This window comes from Panulirus ornatus, chromosome 16 (assembly GCF_036320965.1).
Source record: "Panulirus ornatus isolate Po-2019 chromosome 16, ASM3632096v1, whole genome shotgun sequence".
NCBI classification, from domain to species: Eukaryota; Metazoa; Arthropoda; class Malacostraca; order Decapoda; family Palinuridae; genus Panulirus; species Panulirus ornatus.
Genome location: NC_092239.1, coordinates 2115644 through 2134055, shown reverse-complemented (window position 1 = coordinate 2134055; position 18412 = coordinate 2115644). Strand labels below are relative to the sequence as shown.

Sequence of the window (18412 nt, the reverse complement as noted above, 5' to 3'; positions counted from 1 at the left end):
AAATGGCCCAACCCTCCCCATACACATGTACATACACACGTCCACACACGCAAATATACATACCTACACAGCTTTCCATGGTTTACCCCGGACGCTTCACATGCCTTGATTCAATCCACTGACAGCACGTCAACCCCTGTATACCACATCGCTCCAATTCATTCTATTCCTTGCCCTCCTTTCACCCTCCTGCATGTTCAGGCCCCGATCACACAAAATCCTTTTCACTCCATCTTTCCACCTCCAATTTGGTCTCCCTCTTCTCCTCGTTCCCTCCACCTCCGACACATATATCCTCTTGGTCAATCTTTCCTCACTCATTCTCTCCATGTGCCCAAACCATTTCAAAACACCCTCTTCTGCTCTCTCAACCACGCTCTTTTTATTTCCACACATCGAGAACATTATCCCGGAAAGCAAAAATGGGTATGTTTGAAGGAATAGTAGTTCCAACAATGTTGTATGGTTGCGAGGCGTGGGCTATGGATAGAGTTGTGCGCAGGAGGATGGATGTGCTGGAAATGAGATGTTTGAGGACAATGTGTGGTGTTAGGTGGTTTGATCGAGTAAGTAACGTAAGGGTAAGAGAGATGTGTGGAAATATATATATATATATATATATATAAATGAGATGTTTGAGGACAATGTGTGGTGTGAGGTGGTTTGATCGAGTAAGTAACGTAAGGGTAAGAGAGATGTGTGGAAATAAAAAGAGCATGGTTGAGAGAGCAGAAGAGGGTGTTTTGAAATGGTTTGGGCACATGGAGAGAATGAGTGAGGAAAGATTGACCAAGAGGATATATGTGTCGGAGGTGGAGGGAACGAGGAGAAGAGGGAGACCAAATTGGAGGTGGAAAGATGGAGTGAAAAAGATTTTGTGTGATCGGGGCCTGAACATGCAGGAGGGTGAAAGGAGGGCAAGGAATAGAGTGAATTGGAGCGATGTGGTATACCGGGGCTGACTTGCTGTCAGTGGATTGAATCAAGGCATGTGAAGCGTCCGGGGTAAACCATGGAAAGCTGTGTAGGTATGTATATTTGCGTGTGTGGACGTATGTATATACATGTGTTTGGCGGTGGGTTGGGCCATTTCTTTCGTCTGTTTCCTTGCGCTACCTCGCAAACGCAGGAGAGAGCGACAAAGCAAAAAAAAAGAAAAAAAAAATATATATATATATATATATATACATGTGTACGTGTAGGAAGAGAGGAAAGTGATTGGTTCTCAGTGAATGTAGGTTTGCGGCAGGGGTGTGTGATGTCTCCATGGTTGTTTAATTTGTTTATGGATGGGGTTGTTAGGGAGGTGAATGCAAGAGTTTTGGAAAGAGGGGCAAGTATGAAGTCTGTTGTGGATGAGAGAGCTTGGGAAGTGAGTCAGTTGTTGTTCGCTGATGATACAGCACTGGTGGCTGATTCATGTGAGAAACTGCAGAAGCTGGTGACTGAGTTTGGTAAAGTGTGTGAAAGAAGAAAGTTAAGAGTAAATGTGAATAAGAGCAAGGTTATTAGGTACAGTAGGGTTGAGGGTCAAGTCAATTGGGAGGTGAGTTTGAATGGAGAAAAACTGGAGGAAGTAAAGTGTTTTAGATATCTGGGAGTGGATCTGGCAGTGGATGGAACCATGGAAGCGGAAGTGAATCATAGGGTGGGGGAGGGGGGTGAAAATCCTGGGAGCCTTGAAGAATGTGTGGAAGTCGAGAACATTATCTCGGAAAGCAAAAATGGGTATGTTTGAAGGAATAGTGGTTCCAACAATGTTGTATGGTTGCGAGGCGTGGGCTATGAATAGAGTTGTGTGCAGGAGGGTGGATGTGCTGGAAATGAGATGTTTGAGGACAATGTGTGGTGTGAGGTGGTTTGATCGAGTAAGTAATGTAAGGGTAAGAGAGATGTGTGGAAATAAAAAGAGCGTGGTTGAGAGAGCAGAAGAAGGTGTTTTGAAATGGTTTGGGCACATGGAGAGAATGAGTGAGGAAAGATTGACCAAGAGGATATATGTGTCGGAGGTGGAGGGAACGAGGAGAAGTGGGAGACCAAATTGGAGGTGGAAAGATGGAGTGAAAAAGATTTTGTGTGATCGGGGCCTGAACATGCAGGAGGGTGAAAGGAGGGCAAGGAATAGAGTGAATTGGATCAATGTGGTATACCGGGGTTGACGTGCTGTCAATGGATTGAATCAGGGCATGTGAAGCGTCTGGGGTAAACTATGGAACGTTGTGTGGGGCCTGGATGTGGAAAGGGAGCTGTGGTTTCGGGCATTATTGCATGACAGCTAGAGACTGAGTGTGAACGAATGGGGCCTTTGTTGTCTTTTCCTAGTGCTACCTCGCACACATGAGGGGGGAGGGGGATGGTATTCCTTGTGTGGCGAGGTGGCGATGGGAATGAATAAAGGCAGACAGTGTGAATTGTGTGCATGGGTATATATGTTTGTGTCTGTGTGTGTATATATATGTGTACATTGAGATGTATAGGTATGTATATTTGCGTGTGTGGACGTGTATGTATATACATTGTGTATGGGGGTGGGTTGGGCCATTTCTTTCGTCTGTTTCCTTGCGCTACCTCGCAAACACAGGAGACAGCGACAAAGCAAAATAAAAAATAAATATATATATATATATATATATATATATATATATATATATATATATATATATATATATATATATATATAGATATTTTTTTCATTTTTTATTTTGCTTTGTCGCTATCTCCCGCGTTTGCGAGGTAGCACAAGGAAACAGACGAAAGAAATGGCCCAACCCACCCCCATACACATGTATATACATACACGTCCAAACACGCAAATATACATACCCATACCTCTCAATGTACACATATATATACACACACAGACACATACATATACACACATGCGCACAATTCACACTGTCTGCCTTTGTTCATTCCCATCGCCACCTCGCCACGCATGGAATAACATCCCCCTCCCCCCTCATGTGTGCGAGGTAGCGCTAGGAAAAGACAACAAAGGCCCCATTCGTTCACACTCAGTCTCCAGCTGTCATGCAATAATGCCCGAAACCACAGCTCCCTTTGCACATCCAGGCCCCACACAACTTTCCATGGTTTACCCTAGACGCTTCACATGCCCTGATTCAATCCACTGACAGCACGTCAACCCCGGTATACCACATCGATCCAATTCACTCTATTCCTTGCCCACCTTTCACCCTCCTGAATGTTCAGGCCCCGATCACTCAAAATCTTTTTCACTCCATCTTTCCACCTCCAATTTGGTCTCCCACTTCTCCTCATTCCCTCCACCTCCAACACATATATCCTCTTGGTCAATCTTTCCTCACTCATTCTCTCCATGTGCCCGAACCATTTCAAAACACCCTCTTCTGCTCTCTCAACCACGCTCATTTTATTTCCACACATCTCTCTTACCCTTACATTACTTACTCGATCAAACCACCTCACACCACATATTGTCCTCAAATATCTCATTTCCAGCACATCCATCCTCCTGCGCACAACTCTATCCATAGCCCACGCCTCGCAACCATACAACATTGATGGAACCACTATTCCTTCAAATATAGCCATTTTTGCTTTCCGAGATAATGTTCTTGACTTCCACACATTCTTCAAGGCTCCCAGGATTTTCGCCCCCTCCCCCATCCTATGATTCACTTCCGCTTCCATGGTTCCATCCGCTACCAGATCCACTCCCAGATATCTAAAACACTTTACTTCCTCCAGTTTTTCTCCATTCAAACTTACCTCCCAATTGACTTGACCCTCAACCCTACTGTACCTAATAACCTTGCTCTTATTCACATTTACTCTTAACTTTCTTCTTTCACACACTTTACCAAACTCAAGCACCAGCTTCTGCAGTTTCTCACATGAATCAGCCACCAGCGCTGTATCATCAGCGAACAACAACTGACTCACTTCCCAATCTCTCTCATCCCCAACAGACTTCATACTTGCCCCTCTTTCCAAAACTCTTGCATTCACCTCCCTAACAACCCCATCCATAAACAAATTAAACAACCATGGAGACATCACACACCCCTACCGCAAACCTACATTCACTGAGAACCAATCACCTTCCTCTTCCTACACGTACACATGCCTTACATCCTCGATAAAAACTTTTCACTGCTTCTAACAACTTGCCTCCCACACCATATATTCTTAATACCTTCCATATATATATATATATATATATATATATATATATATATATATATATATATATATATATATATATATATTTTTTTTTTGGCTTTGTCGCTGTCTCCCACGTTTGCGAGGTAGCGCAAGGAAACAGACGAAAGAAATGGCCCAACCCTCCCCCATACACATGCCTTGATTCAATCCACTGACAGCACGTCAACCCCGGTATACCACATCGCTCCAATTCACTCTATTCTTTGCCCTCCTTTCACCCTCCTGCATGTTCAGGCCCCGATCACACAAAATCTTTTTCACTCCATCTTTCCACCTCCAATTTGGTCTCCCTCTTCTCCTCGTTCCCTCCACCTCCGACACATATATCCTCTTGGTCAATCTTTCCTCACTCAGTCTCTCCATGTGACCAAACCATTTCAAAACACCCTCTTCTGCTCTCTCAACCACGCTCTTTTTATTTCCACACATCTCTCTTACCCTTACGTTACTTACTAGATCAAACCACCTCACACCACACATTGTCCTCAAACATCTCATTTCCAGCACATCCATCCTCCTGCGCACAACTCTATCCATAGTCCACGCCTCGCAACCATACAACATTGTTGGAACCACTATTCCTTCAAACATACCCATTTTTGCTTTCTGAGATAATGTTCTCGACTTCCACACATTCTTCAAGGCTCCCTGAATTTTCGCCCCCTCCCCCACCCTATGATCCACTTCCGCTTCCATGGTTCCATCTGCTGCCAGATCCACTCCCAGATATCTAAAACACTTCACTTCCTCCAGTTTTTCTCCATTCAAACTCACCTCCCAATTGAATTGACCCTCAACCCTACTGTACCTAATAACCTTGCTCTTATTCACATTTACTCTTAACTTTCTTCTTTCACACACTTTACCAAACTCAGTCTGTTGGGGATGAGAGAGCTTGGGAAGTGAGTCAGTTGTTGTTCGCTGATGATACAGCGCTGGTGGCTGATTCATGTGAGAAACTGCAGAAGCTGGTGACTGAGTTTGGTAAAGTGTGTGGAAGAAGAAAGTTAAGAGTAAATGTGAATAAGAGCAAGGTTATTAGGTACAGTAGGGTTGAGGGTCAAGTCAATTGGGAGGTAAGTTTGAATGGAGAAAAACTGGAGGAAGTAAAGTGTTTTAGATATCTGGGAGTGGATCTGGCAGCTGATGGAACCATGAAAGCGGAAGTGGATCATAGGGTGGGTGAGGGGGCGAAAATCCTGGGAGCCTTGAAGAATGTGTGGAAGTCGAGAACATTATCTCGGAAAGCAAAAATGGGTATGTTTGAAGGAATAGTGGTTCCAACAATGTTGTATGGTTGCGAGGCGTGGGCTATGGATAGAGTTGTGCGCAGGAGGATGGATTTGCTGGAAATGAGATGTTTGAGGACAATGTGTGGTGTGAGGTGGTTTGATCGAGTAAGTAACGTAAGGGTAAGAGAGATGTGTGGAAATAAAAAGAGCGTGGTTGAGAGAGCAGAAGAGGGTGTTTTGAAATGGTTTGGGCATATGGAGAGAATGAGTGAGGAAAGATTGACCAAGAGGATATATGTGTCGGAGGTGGAGGGAACAAGGAGAAGTGGGAGACCAAATTGGAGGTGGAAAGATGGAGTGAAAAAGATTTTGTGTGATCGGGGCCTGAACATGTAGGAGGGTGAAAGGAGGGCAAGGAATAGAGTGAATTGGATTGATGTGGTATACCGGGGTTGACGTGCTGTCAGTGGATTGAATCAGGGCATGTGAAGCGTCTGGGGTAAACCATGGAAAGCTGTGTAGGTATGTATATTTGCATGTGTGGACGTATGTATATACATGTGTATGGGGGTGGGTTGGGCCATTTCTTTCGTCTGTTTCCTTGCGCTACCTCGCAAACGCGGAAGACAGCGACAAAGCAAAAAAAAAATATATATATATATATATATATATATATATATTTTCCCTGGGGATAGGGGAGAAAGAATACTTCCCACGTATTCCCTGCGTGTCGTAGAAGGCAACTAAAAGGGGAGGGAGCGGGGAGCTGGAAATCCTCCCCTCTCGTTTTTTTTTTAATTTTCCAAAAGAGGGAACAGAGAATTGCGCCAGGTGAGGGTATTCCCTCAAAGGCCCAGTCCTCTGTTCTTAACGCTACCTCGCTAATGCGGGAAATGGCGAATAGTTTGAAAGAAAAGAAAAGAATATATATATATATATCATCATTATACTTAATTGCTGTTTCCCATGTCAGCGAGGTAGTGCCAGGAAACAGACGAAGAATGGCCCATCCACTCATATACACATATATATATATACATAAACGCCCATACACGCACATATACATACATATACATATCAACATATCATAAACATTCACAGACATATACATATATACGCATGTACATATTCATAACTGCCTTCATCCATTCCTGGCGCTGTCTCTGGGGTTAGGGGAGAAAGAATACTTCCCATCTATTACCTGCGTGTTGTAGAAGGCAACTAAAAGGGGATGGAGCGGGGGCCTGAAAACCCTTCCCTCCCACTTTTTTAATTTTCTAAAAGAAGGAACAGAGAAGGGGCCATGTGAGGATATTCCCTCTAAGGCTCAGTCCTCTGTTCTTAACCCTACCTTGCTGATGCAGGAAAAGGCGAATATGTATGTGGGGCCTGGATGTGGAAAGGGAGCTGTGGTTTCGGGCATTATTGCATGACAGCTAGAGACTGAGTGTGAACGAATGGGGCCTTTGTTGTCTTTTCCTAGCGCTACACTCGCACACATGAGGGGGGAGGGGGATGGTATTCCATGTGTGGCGAGGTGGCGATGGGAATGAATAGGGGCAGACAGTGTGAATTGTGTGCATGGGTATATATGTATGTGTCTGTGTGTGTATATATATGTGTACATTGAGATGTGTAGGTATGTATATTTGCGTGTGTGGGCGTGTGTGTGTGTACATTGTGTATGAGGGTGGGTTGTGCCATTTCTTTTGTCTGTTTCCTTGCGCTACCTCGCAAACGCGGGAGACAGCGACAAAGCAAAATAAATAAATATATATATATTTATTTATCATACTTGTATACCCTAGCCTGAGCTAGGCACCCATTTTATCAAACAACCCCCTAAGGGTAGATGAACAGCTGGGTTGACTGTGGAGTCACTGCCCCAACCAAGATTCAAATCTGTGCTCAACCCTCGACAGCCTGTAAAGGTGTCATGGTCAGGATCGCTAACAGTCACACTGTGGAACACCAAAGATTGCTAACTATCTCCATGTTCTTAGGTCAAACAAATGCAGAAGTAATGCTAGAAGCACAAAATAAATCATGAAATTGTTAATGGTTGCCACTTATTTTTCTCGTAAATTAGAAACATGAAGAGGTAAGGATTACTCTGCATCTACATATAAGATCATATGTATTGCTTCTGAGCATCTTGACACTCTGGCACACAGATAACTCTAACATGCTTTGTCCTAAATAATTTATGCTGGCATAAATTAGTTGCTGTCCCCCACTTCAGGACTCCCAGCTGGACATGTACAGCTTCCATCATTACCTTGGTAAATGGCACCCACTACCCAGGGTGATGAACTCCCACTGGGATCCTGAGTTGACATCTGCAGTTTCCATCATCACCCAGGTAAGAGGTACCAACTACCTGGATGATGAACTTCTGCCAGGATTCTGGGTTATGTCTTGCTTCCATTATCATCCAAGTAAGTGGGATTCACCAGTAAGGTAGTTGGCCTCCCTTGGGGAATCCAGGTGCCATGTCTGGATTCATTTATCAAGAAAAGATTTATGTATTCACTTAGGTCTGTAGACATCTTCATATATATTTCTGGGTCTAAAGATGTGTGTTACGGGTGAAAGTATGCACCAACCACACCAGTGCATTATCTGGTCATACCACATCCCTTGAGTTCAATGGAGCTCCCTCCTGACACCTTCTACTAAGTTTTATGCTCTCACAAACAGTAGTAAAGATCTTATGACCCCCACACTGAATGTGTATTTGGATTTATTATCTATTCAGTATGGTGATGAAAAGATTAAGAAGTGGGGGTGGAGAAATATTTTGTAGTACCAGAAAGTATGATATAGCAGTCAGCTACAATTAAATGTTCATGATGATTCTAAATTTATGATGCTGCTTTTGGTCTTGCATAATTTTTACATGCATTTGTTTGTAAATGAATGCTGTATTTTAAATGATACACTTGATAATTACTAGCCACCTGGATATCAAGAGGGTTAGTGACATCTGCTTAGTGAACTAACACTTTAGTTGTTGTCAGTACACTCCTCTGACCCAGGTAGCTGTCTTTTCATTCTGCCTCACTAACACGTGGACTACTGGCATTCTGTCCACAAACATACAGTCTCTCCTTGTCATATGTAGCACCTGACAACACTTAACTCATGCTGCTCATTCTTCATACCTTTAGATTTTCCTGCGGTGAGCATTATGTGCTAGCCCTGTCCTTTGGCAAAATGGTAGGAGCAATAGGTAGTAGTAGGTTGGAACATTTAAGCAAAGATTATTAGGTATAAAACTTGGTTGAAGTAGTAAGTAGGAATAGTCATTAGGAACAACAGGAAGGAGCCTCTGCAAGCACTGCACTAGACTTGCCCTCTGCCAGTGGACTGTTAAGGTGAGGCATTAAAGGCACTGGAGTTCTTTATTTATGGAGACTCTGTTGCTATGGTCCCCCCTTTGAGGGAGTTCCAGTTGGAAGAAGTGTCAGAGATATAGAGAGATGGACAGAATAATTAACCTTCTACCAACATCACCATAATAATGTGAATTTATTTATCAGTGCTCTGAATGTGGCAAACAAAAAAAACTTCCTTCATATTGATGATTGTATTCTTTTCTTTTCTTTCATACTAATTTACTGTTCCCCACAGTAATAAGGTATCATCAAGAACAGACAAGAAAAGGCCTCATTAGCTTACACATGTTCTCTAGCTGTCATATGTAATGCACCAGAACCAAAGCTACCTATACACAAACAGGATGTTGGTATAAGGTTTACTCTTTTGTGTGTATAATATTCCAGAGCAACATTTAGATAAAAACATGTAAAAAAAATTGTATGACCAGAAACGGCATTTTTGTGCTAGTAGTAACACAGATTTCAGAAAACATACTTCAGTGGTGAAGCATTCATTAGAGTAACTCTTTGATATATATTGATCATTGCTGAGAAATCCTTTACAGACAAATGTATATAAAAAGTAACAATATGACAAAAAAATAGCAACACAAACTTATAATCATAAACATTTATATGAAGCTGACTGTGCTAGCTGTACATGCATCGTTCATCTTGGCAGTAATAGAAGAGTTCACCATCTTGTGCAAGAAGGTTAATATCTATACTCTGCCTTCATATTTAAAATCTAAATGCATCGTACAGTATACCAGCTGAAAAGTTAAGCTTAATGAAGTAATAGAAGTATAGCCTTTAATAATGGCAGTTAATTGAAATTATTTACAAAGTCAGAATAAGTACTCAAAATGATACTGTTTAGAACAAACCCTATTGTGTACTTGGGAATGAGGCACTGCAGGTGAATAAGTTTTGTCTTTTAAGGAATTTTACGACATCCATCAAAGTGATCTAGAAAATTATTCTTCTTAGTAAATGTTTCTCTGAGGCTCAGTCATCTGTTCCTGAACCCCATAATATGAAAGCAGGGAATTGGCAAACAGGTATGAAAGTAAGAAAGATTGAAATAGAATAATGGGGGTATTGTGATTTGAGCAATGACAAGGTCCTGTGCACTGATGAATATACAGGAATTGAAAATAAAACTGAATACTGGAGTTTGGTATAAACATGCTGCAAGATAGGTATTATGTTATCAGAAATTGCAAAATAGAATAAAATACTGAAACATTAGTGTCATAAACCAAATTCCCATAAGCTAAATATAATCTTACTCTACCTTTTTGCTTCTTATCATTTTCTGCTTCATAACCTTCTACTAGTGTTATTCGATGGCAAAAAAGCAACTCTCTTTTTCGCTCTCTCTATTTTACCCATTAGTTATAGAAAACAAATAGTTTGTAATATTTTCTTTATCACGAGACTATACCTCTTTTACTTTAGGATCATTTCATACAAAAACAATAAACTGATGGTATGTCCAGCTTCCATTAAGCAAGTGCTAAATTCATATTGCAACCTTATTCTTTGAAAAAGAGATTTTGCCAACCAGCATTGTTTGCAAGCTAAGCGGAATTTGTGAAACTTTTACGCAAATCATGAAGCCCACTGTATGTATAGCAATTCTGAGTTAAGTTGTTGAGGTCAACTATGGTATTCAAACAGTGGCCAAAAACTCTACCTACTAATGGGTTACAAATATACTACTTATCAGTATGCTGCAAACTAATTAACAAATCAAAATTTAAAAGCAACACTGAGGGGCTCTAGAGTGAGTAATTGAATATTTCACAGCAGTTTTATTGTTTAATATCTGCAGCCATTACAACAACAGTGAGTCTCTAAATGACTCGATAACAATGTCCTTTGTGGAAAAAATAATATTGAAATGTAATCATAAGTATCCTAATATTTACAAAAATAATACATAAATCATTCCAGAATGGCAAATATGCTAAAAATGGAAGAAAAATCTACTTAAAATACTACGACTCAGGAACAGTAGTAAGGTACATGAGATATGCATCATTAGGTTTTGCATGTGCTAGTTGGTATACACACATATGATGGGTAGGGGGAGGGGGGGGGGTTGGGCAGAACACCGAGAAATGACATCAAACATTCACTGCTACGGCATGCTACACATACTGAGTTCATTTGCATTTTTGCCGAGTTGCACTGATCCTCATAGTGCAGACATGGCAACAGCAATCAGTCATCTGGGTCAGCATTATCAGCCAACAGGAAAGCGGCAAGGGCATCACAGAGTAGTTGTCCACTGCGGTCGTTAATCAGCAATAGCCAATAGGGAGGCAAGTTGTGAGCTGTTCCTATTGGCCTGCAAACAAACTTAGAAACCAATAAGGATGCAGGCAGGAGATGCAAGTTCCTATTGGTCACTATTACAATGACGTTGACCAATGGGGACACAGGCAGGAGGCACAGTTTCCTATTGGTCACTTGCACACTGACAACGACCAATGGGAGGCAGGCAGAAGGCATGGCAGGCTACAACTGGTCACTCCATCAATACCTCATCCTCCTCCTCCATATCAATCAGTTGGCCACTAGGTAGAGACTGCGTACGGTGCTTATGAGGGTCAAAAGGGTCCACGACGATAGTTTCTGTCCCTTTGATCTCTGCACGACAAAACGGACATCCCTGACCTTCTGAGTCCTGTAAGCAATGTCAAACATTATTACAAGTACTGAAAAAATACAACTGTGTAATAAATCATTTCATTCATAAACAATACATTCACTCATTAGATAAGCATAATGGTTCAACAACTTTACTTAACTGTCTGTACTGTAGTGTATAAATGCTTATTCAAAGAAAGTGATAGCACATAAGAGTGATGTTTAATGATGGTCACATGAGTTATCTGCTTTAACCTTTTCATTGCTATTGTCCTCAATCGAGGCAAGCATTGTAAGGTGCTATTGTCCCTAATTGTGGCACATGCTTTCCCACCACAGATGACAACCCAAACAAAATGATGAGTCACTGAAGCTGCCTGAAGGCCTTAGTAACCTTCTAGTGATCACAGTGGTCATGTTTGCTTCTTTTCTACTGACTCGAGGCAATTGTAGTGTCACTGCCACTCACAGTGCCCAGTGCTACACCCTTGTTGCCCTCATTTAGGATTGCTCAATCTGGTTAAAGTATTTCCTTAACTGCAAATGTTAAACTCTTAATTCACAAGAAAAAACAATGATTTCAATAGCTTTTCTGCACCTAATCATGCTTAATAATGTTACAAAATATAGATTGAGTAAGTTGTGTACACAGGATTGGCCGATCCAGTTTTTCATTAAACTAAGAAAACTTAAGTCTTACTCTTGAAGAGAAAGATATTTTATCTTTAGTGCACCTTTACATATATGGAAAAAATACTTTATAGAGTCCCTCCCCCCCCCTTTCTTTCTGCATACAAAGGGGAGAGGCTGGTAAAATCAGCCGCACACTGAAAGGGTAAAAAAAAAAACAGTGCTACAGTGGCCAAAAATCACCACAAATTTTCACATGGTCAAACCTATTACAGCAATAATGCAGAATCCTATCAAACATTGTAGTCAAAATATCTGAAGAGCTCTGAAAATGAATAAGTAACAGGAAAAAGAATAAATATGGTGAGGTGATATTCAAAAAATGTTAGACTAAAGAAAGAAGAGTAACATGCCAAAATGTCTGAATGGATGCAGTAATTCTACCACTATAGAAAGAGATACAATGAAATTACTGTAGTAGTTGATGTATTACCTTCTTTAGAAGAGAATGCAGTGTACATGTAAGGGTGGCAATAAAACAACTAAAGTGAAACAGTAAGCAGAAATTCAATAACATATATGGCTGCATAAATTATACCTTCACCATGAAAACTTAGCAGAGCAAATTTTGGAAACAGGAAAGTGTGTCTGCTTCATTTTCTGAAAACACGGAAGTGTGTCTGCTGCATTTTCTGATCCAGAAATTAACGGGGAGGAATTGTGGAACACGTTAAGAATATGAGTGGAAGGAAAGGTAAAAGATGTAGTTAAGTACTTCCACAGAGATAATTAAGCACCTGTTTAATGACACTGGAATATGTGACTGGTTTAAGGTGGAAAGAAGACTACAAAAGAAAGAAAGAATTTTGCCACAGTTATGTGTTGTATGGACTGATGGAGTAGTGAGTTGGGCTTGAAATTCATGTACCAATGTAGACATGACATGAACATGAAGACGCATGAAGTCTGGATTTTTGTACGACAATACCCCCTTTTAAGAATAAACAGTATTTTTGAATTCCTAAGTTTTCTAACTCCCTGTTTGATAATGGTTTAGTGTTGTCACTCCAATAAAAAAAATGAACTTTGTTTATGAGTTGTAAATGCTCAATAATAATGTATTTCTTTAAAAAGCTAAAAGACAGAGATGGAACATTATTCTTTTTATTTATTATACTTTGTAATGTCTCCCGCGTCAGTGAGGTAGCGCAAGGGAACAGATGAAAGAATGGCCCAACTCACCCACATGCACATGTACATACATACATGTAAACACACACACATATACATACCTATACATCTCAACGTATACATATATATACACACACAGACATATACACATATACACGTGTACATAATTCATGCTGTCTGCCCTTCTTTATTCCCCTCACAACCCCACCATACATGAAATGATAACCACCTCCCCCTGCATGTGCGCAAAGTGGTGCTAGGAAAAGACAACAAAGGCCACATTTGTTCACACTCAGTCTCTAGCTGTCATGTATAATGCACCAAAACCACAGCTCCCTTTCCACATCCAGGCCCCACAAAATTTTCCATGGTTTACCCCAGATACTTCACATGCCCTGGTTCAATCCACTGTCAGCACGTCGACCCCAGTATACCACATCGCTCCAATTCACTCTATTCCTTGCCCTCCTTTCACCCTCCAGCATGTTCAGGCCCCGATCACACAAAATCTTTTTCACTTCATCTTTCCACCTCCAATTTGGTCTCCCTCTTCTCCTTGCTCCCTCCACCTCCGACACATATATCCTCTTGGTCAATCTTTCCTCACTCATCCTCTCCATGTGCCCAAACCACTTCAAAACACCCTCTTCTGCTCTCTCAACCACACTCTTTTTATTACCACACCTCTCTCTAACCCTTTCATTACTTACTTCATCAAACCACCTCACACTACATATTGTCCTCAAACATCTCATTCCAGCACATCCACCCTCCTCTGCCCAAATCTATCCATAGCCTACGCCTCACAACCAGATAACATTGTTGGAACCACTATTCCTCCAAACATAACTATTTTTGCTTTCCGAGATAATGTTCTCGCCTTCAACATATTTTTCAACGCTCCCAGAACGTTTGCGCCCTCCCCCAAACTGTGACACACTTCCACTTCCATGGTTCCATCTGCTGCCAAATCCACTCCCAGATATCTAAAACACTTCACTTCCTCCAGTTTTTCTCCATTCAAACTTACCTCCCAATTGACTTGTCCCTCACCCCTACTGTACCTAATAACCTTGCTCTCATTCACATTTACTCTTAACTTTCTTCTTTCACATACTTTACCAAACTCAGTCACCAGCTTCTGCAGTTTCTCACATGAATCAGCCACCAGCGCTGTATCATCAGTGAACAACAACTGACTCACTTCCCAAGCTCTCTCATCCCCAACAGACTTCATACTTGCCCCTCTTTCCAAAACTCTTGCATTTACCTCCCTAACAACCCCATCCATAACGTAAGGGTAAGAGAGATGTGTGGAAATAAAAAGAGCGTGGTTGAGAGAGCAGAAGAGGGTGTTTTGAAGTGGTTTGGGCACATGGAGAGGATGAGTGAGGAAAGATTGACCAAGAGGATATATGTGTCGGAGGTGGAGGGAACAAGGAGAAGAGGGAGACCAAATTGGAGGTGGAAAGATGGAGTGAAAAAGATTTTGTGTGATCGGGGCCTGAACATGCAGGAGGGTGAAAGGAGGGCAAGGAATAGAGTGAATTGGAGCGATGTGGTATACCGGGGTTGACGTGCTGTCAGTGGATTGAATCAAGGCATGGAAAGCTGTGTAGGTATGTATATTTGTGTGTGTGGACGTATGTATATACATGTGTATGGGGGGGGTTGGGCCATTTCTTTCGTCTGTTTCCTTGCGCTACCTCGCAAACGCGGGAGACAGCGACAAAGTATAATAAATATAAAAAATATAAATATAAAATAAATATATATATATATATATATATATATATATATATATATATATATATATATATATATATATATATATTTTTTTTTGCTTTGTCGCTGTCTCCCGCGTTTGCGAGGTAGCGCAAGGAAACAGACGAAAGAAATGGCCCAACCCACCCCCATACACATGAATATACATACGTCCACACACGCAAATATACATACCTACACAGCTTTCCATGGTTTACCCCAGACGCTTCACATGCCCTGATTCAATCCACTGACAGCACGTCAACCCCGGTATACCACATCGATCCAATTCACTCTATTCCTTGCCCTCCTTTCACCCTCCTGCATGTTCAGGCCCCGATCACACAAAATCTTTTTCACTCCATCTTTCCACCTCCAATTTGGTCTCCCACTTCTCCTTGTTCCCTCCACCTCCTGACACATATATCCTCTTGGTCAATCTTTCCTCACTCATTCTCTCATGTGCCCAAACCATTTCAAAACACCCTCTTCTGCTCTCTCAACCACACTCTTTTTATTTCCACACATCTCTCTTACCCTTACGTTACTAACTCGATCAAACCACCTCACACCACACATTGCCCTCAAACATCTCATTTCCAGCACATCCATCCTCCTGCGCACAACTCTATCCATAGCCCACGCCTCGCAACCATACAACATTGTTGGAACCCCTATTCCTTCAAATATACTCATTTTTGCTTTCCAAGATAATGTTCTCGACTTCCACACATTCTTCAAGGCTCCCAGGATTTTCGCCCCCTCCCCCACCCTATGATTCACTTCCGCTTCCATAGTTCCATTCGCTGCCGGATCCACTCCCAGATATCTAAAACACTTTACTTCCTCCAGTTTTTCTCCATTCAAACTTACCTCCCAATTGACTTGACCCTCAACCCTACTGTACCTAATATACATACCTATAAATCTCAACGTATACATATATATATATATATACACACACACAGACATATACATATACACACATGAACATATTCATACTTGCTGCCACGCATGAAACAGCAACCCCCTCCTCCCCATGCATGCAAAGTAGTGCTAGGAAAAGACAACAAAGATCACTTTCATTCACACTCAGTCTCTAGCTGACATCTGTAATGCACCAAAACCACAACTCCCTTTCCACATTCAGGCCTAACAAAACTTTCCATGGTTTACCCCAGATGCTTCACATGCCCTGGTTCAATCCACTGACAGCACATCGACCCTGGTATACCATATCATTCCAATATACTTTATTCCTTGCCTGCCTTTCAGCCTCCTGTATGTTCAGGCCCCGATCACTCAAAATCTTTTTCATTCCATCCCTCCACCTCCAATTTGGTCTCACTTCTCGTTCCCTCTACCTCTGACACATATATCCTCTTTGTCAATCTTTCTTCACTCATTCTCTCCATGTGACCAAACCATTTCAACACCCTCTTCTGCTCTCTCAACCACACACTTTTTATTACCACACATCTCTCTCACCCTTTCATTACTTACTCTATCAAGCCATCTCACACCATGTAATATACATTGTCCTTAAACATTTCATCTTCAAAACATTACCCTCCTCCACACAAGTCTCGCAACCATATAACATTGTTGGAACCACTATTCCTTCAAACATACCCATTTTTGCTCCGAGATAACGTTCTCACCTTCACACATTCTTCAACACTCCCGGAACCTTTGCCCCCTCCCCCACCCTGTGACTCACTTCCGCTTCCATGGTTCCATTCACTGCTAAATCCACTCCTAGGTATCTAGAACACTTCACTTCCTCCAGTTCTCTCCATTAAAACTTACTTCCCAATTAGTTTGTCCCTCAACCCTACTGAACCTAACTACTGAACCTAACAACCTTGGTCTTAATTCACATTTACTCTCAGCTTTCTTCTTTCACACACCTTACCAAAGTCAGTCACCAACACACAGAAGTCCACACCAAGGCTGGGCTTTAATTGAAATAAAAAGGTTAATGAGAGGGAAAAAGAAGAGATGAGGGAAAGTATTTACGAATATTGGAGGAGGTGAAAAACTTATCTTAAAATGTGCCCAAGCATAGATGTTGAGATAGACAGGAGAGGATCAAGTGTTCCAAAGCTTCAAGGTGTAGGGAAAGAAACAGTTATCAGAGGGGCAACTCTTGAGTTGCCAACAGCTACAAAGTAATAACCTGATACAGCCACTTGCCAAGTACTTCATGGTCTACCTAGTGGTGGGGTCACACAAGCAGCCAGTTTCTAGGAGCAAAAACCTATAGTAAAGGGAAAATGAACCAACAATAGGGTGTACAGCTGGCAGTCAGCTAGAATCACCCCAGATGTGAGAGAAGTACTCCATACAAGAATGGGTCAATCCTTTGTATAATAGGAGCAAGTGTTTGGAAGGAAAGAAATTTTGACATTTGAACAGGATTCCCAGTTTCTTAAGAGGAAAACTTAGGTATTTCTGTAATGTGGTGTTTCTAAAAGAGTTTCTTAGAAGCAGAATTAGCTACTTTCCAATATGTGGGGCTTCTGAGACACAAGGGTTGTTACATTAACACCAAGTATGTTCATCAAGTCAGGAGCTAGAATCACTGAGCTCTCAGAGGAGAAAGAAAAGTTATGAGTAATTTTCGACAGATGGGTAGAAATTGGGTCTTGGAGTCATTGAACTTAACCAGATTTCTTTTACCCCACTGAGATATCCTGTCCAGGCCCGAGTTTTTGAGGAAGTTGCATTGAGGTGAGTACAGATCAAGTGAAAGAAGAAGGAGCAGAATTGAAGGATGTGGAGGAATGCAGGCAGTTGAGCTGCCTGCATATGAATGCACTTGATTATTTGTGGAAGAAAAGACATTGCTGATAAAAGGAGAAAAAGTTTTGGAGACATGACAGAGCCTTGTGGGGACCACTGTTGAGAGAGAAAGGCAGAGCAGCTGATCTTTCAACAACCACAGAGATGAACCAGCTAGAGAGGAAGCTAGATATGAGGGAGCAAACTAGAGGAAAGCCAAAAGGGGGAGCTTGAAGATGAGACCCTGATGCCACACCCTATCAAAAGCTTTGAGGGCAATTTCGTAGGATTCCTCAAAAAATATTTCAGGGATGATGATTGGACATTAGTAAGATAGGAAAGAATATTGCCTCTTCAGATCTTTAATACATACTCTTCTTACCTTACCATTTCTTATTCAATCAGCCCTTCTCACATTGCATATTGTCCTCAAAATGTTTAAGTTTCAACACATCCACCCTTTCTCTTACATATTTACTGAAAGCCCATACCTTGCAGCCATATAACACTGATAGGACTACTATACATCAAACATAACTGTTTTTGCCCTCAATGATAGTGACC

At 41.5% G+C, this 18412-nt stretch overlaps 1 protein-coding gene across 8 annotated transcripts in view; it reads right to left on the bottom strand.

Moving 5' to 3' along the window:
- Positions 1-10618: 10618 nt before the first annotated feature.
- Positions 10619-18412, bottom strand: part of Cbl (E3 ubiquitin-protein ligase CBL) — a 138794-nt gene continuing 131000 nt past the window's right edge. For 6 of the 8 annotated variants that reach the window (XR_011713807.1, XR_011713808.1, XM_071670995.1 and 3 more), the window contains one exon: positions 10619-11516. Coding sequence is in view for 4 of the 8 variants with exons in the window: in XM_071670994.1 (XP_071527095.1) it covers positions 11358-11516 (159 nt within the window). In the remaining 4 variants the exon portion in view is untranslated. The remainder of the gene's footprint in view (positions 11517-18412) is intronic. The other 2 variants (XR_011713805.1, XR_011713806.1) reach the window with 2 other exon arrangements.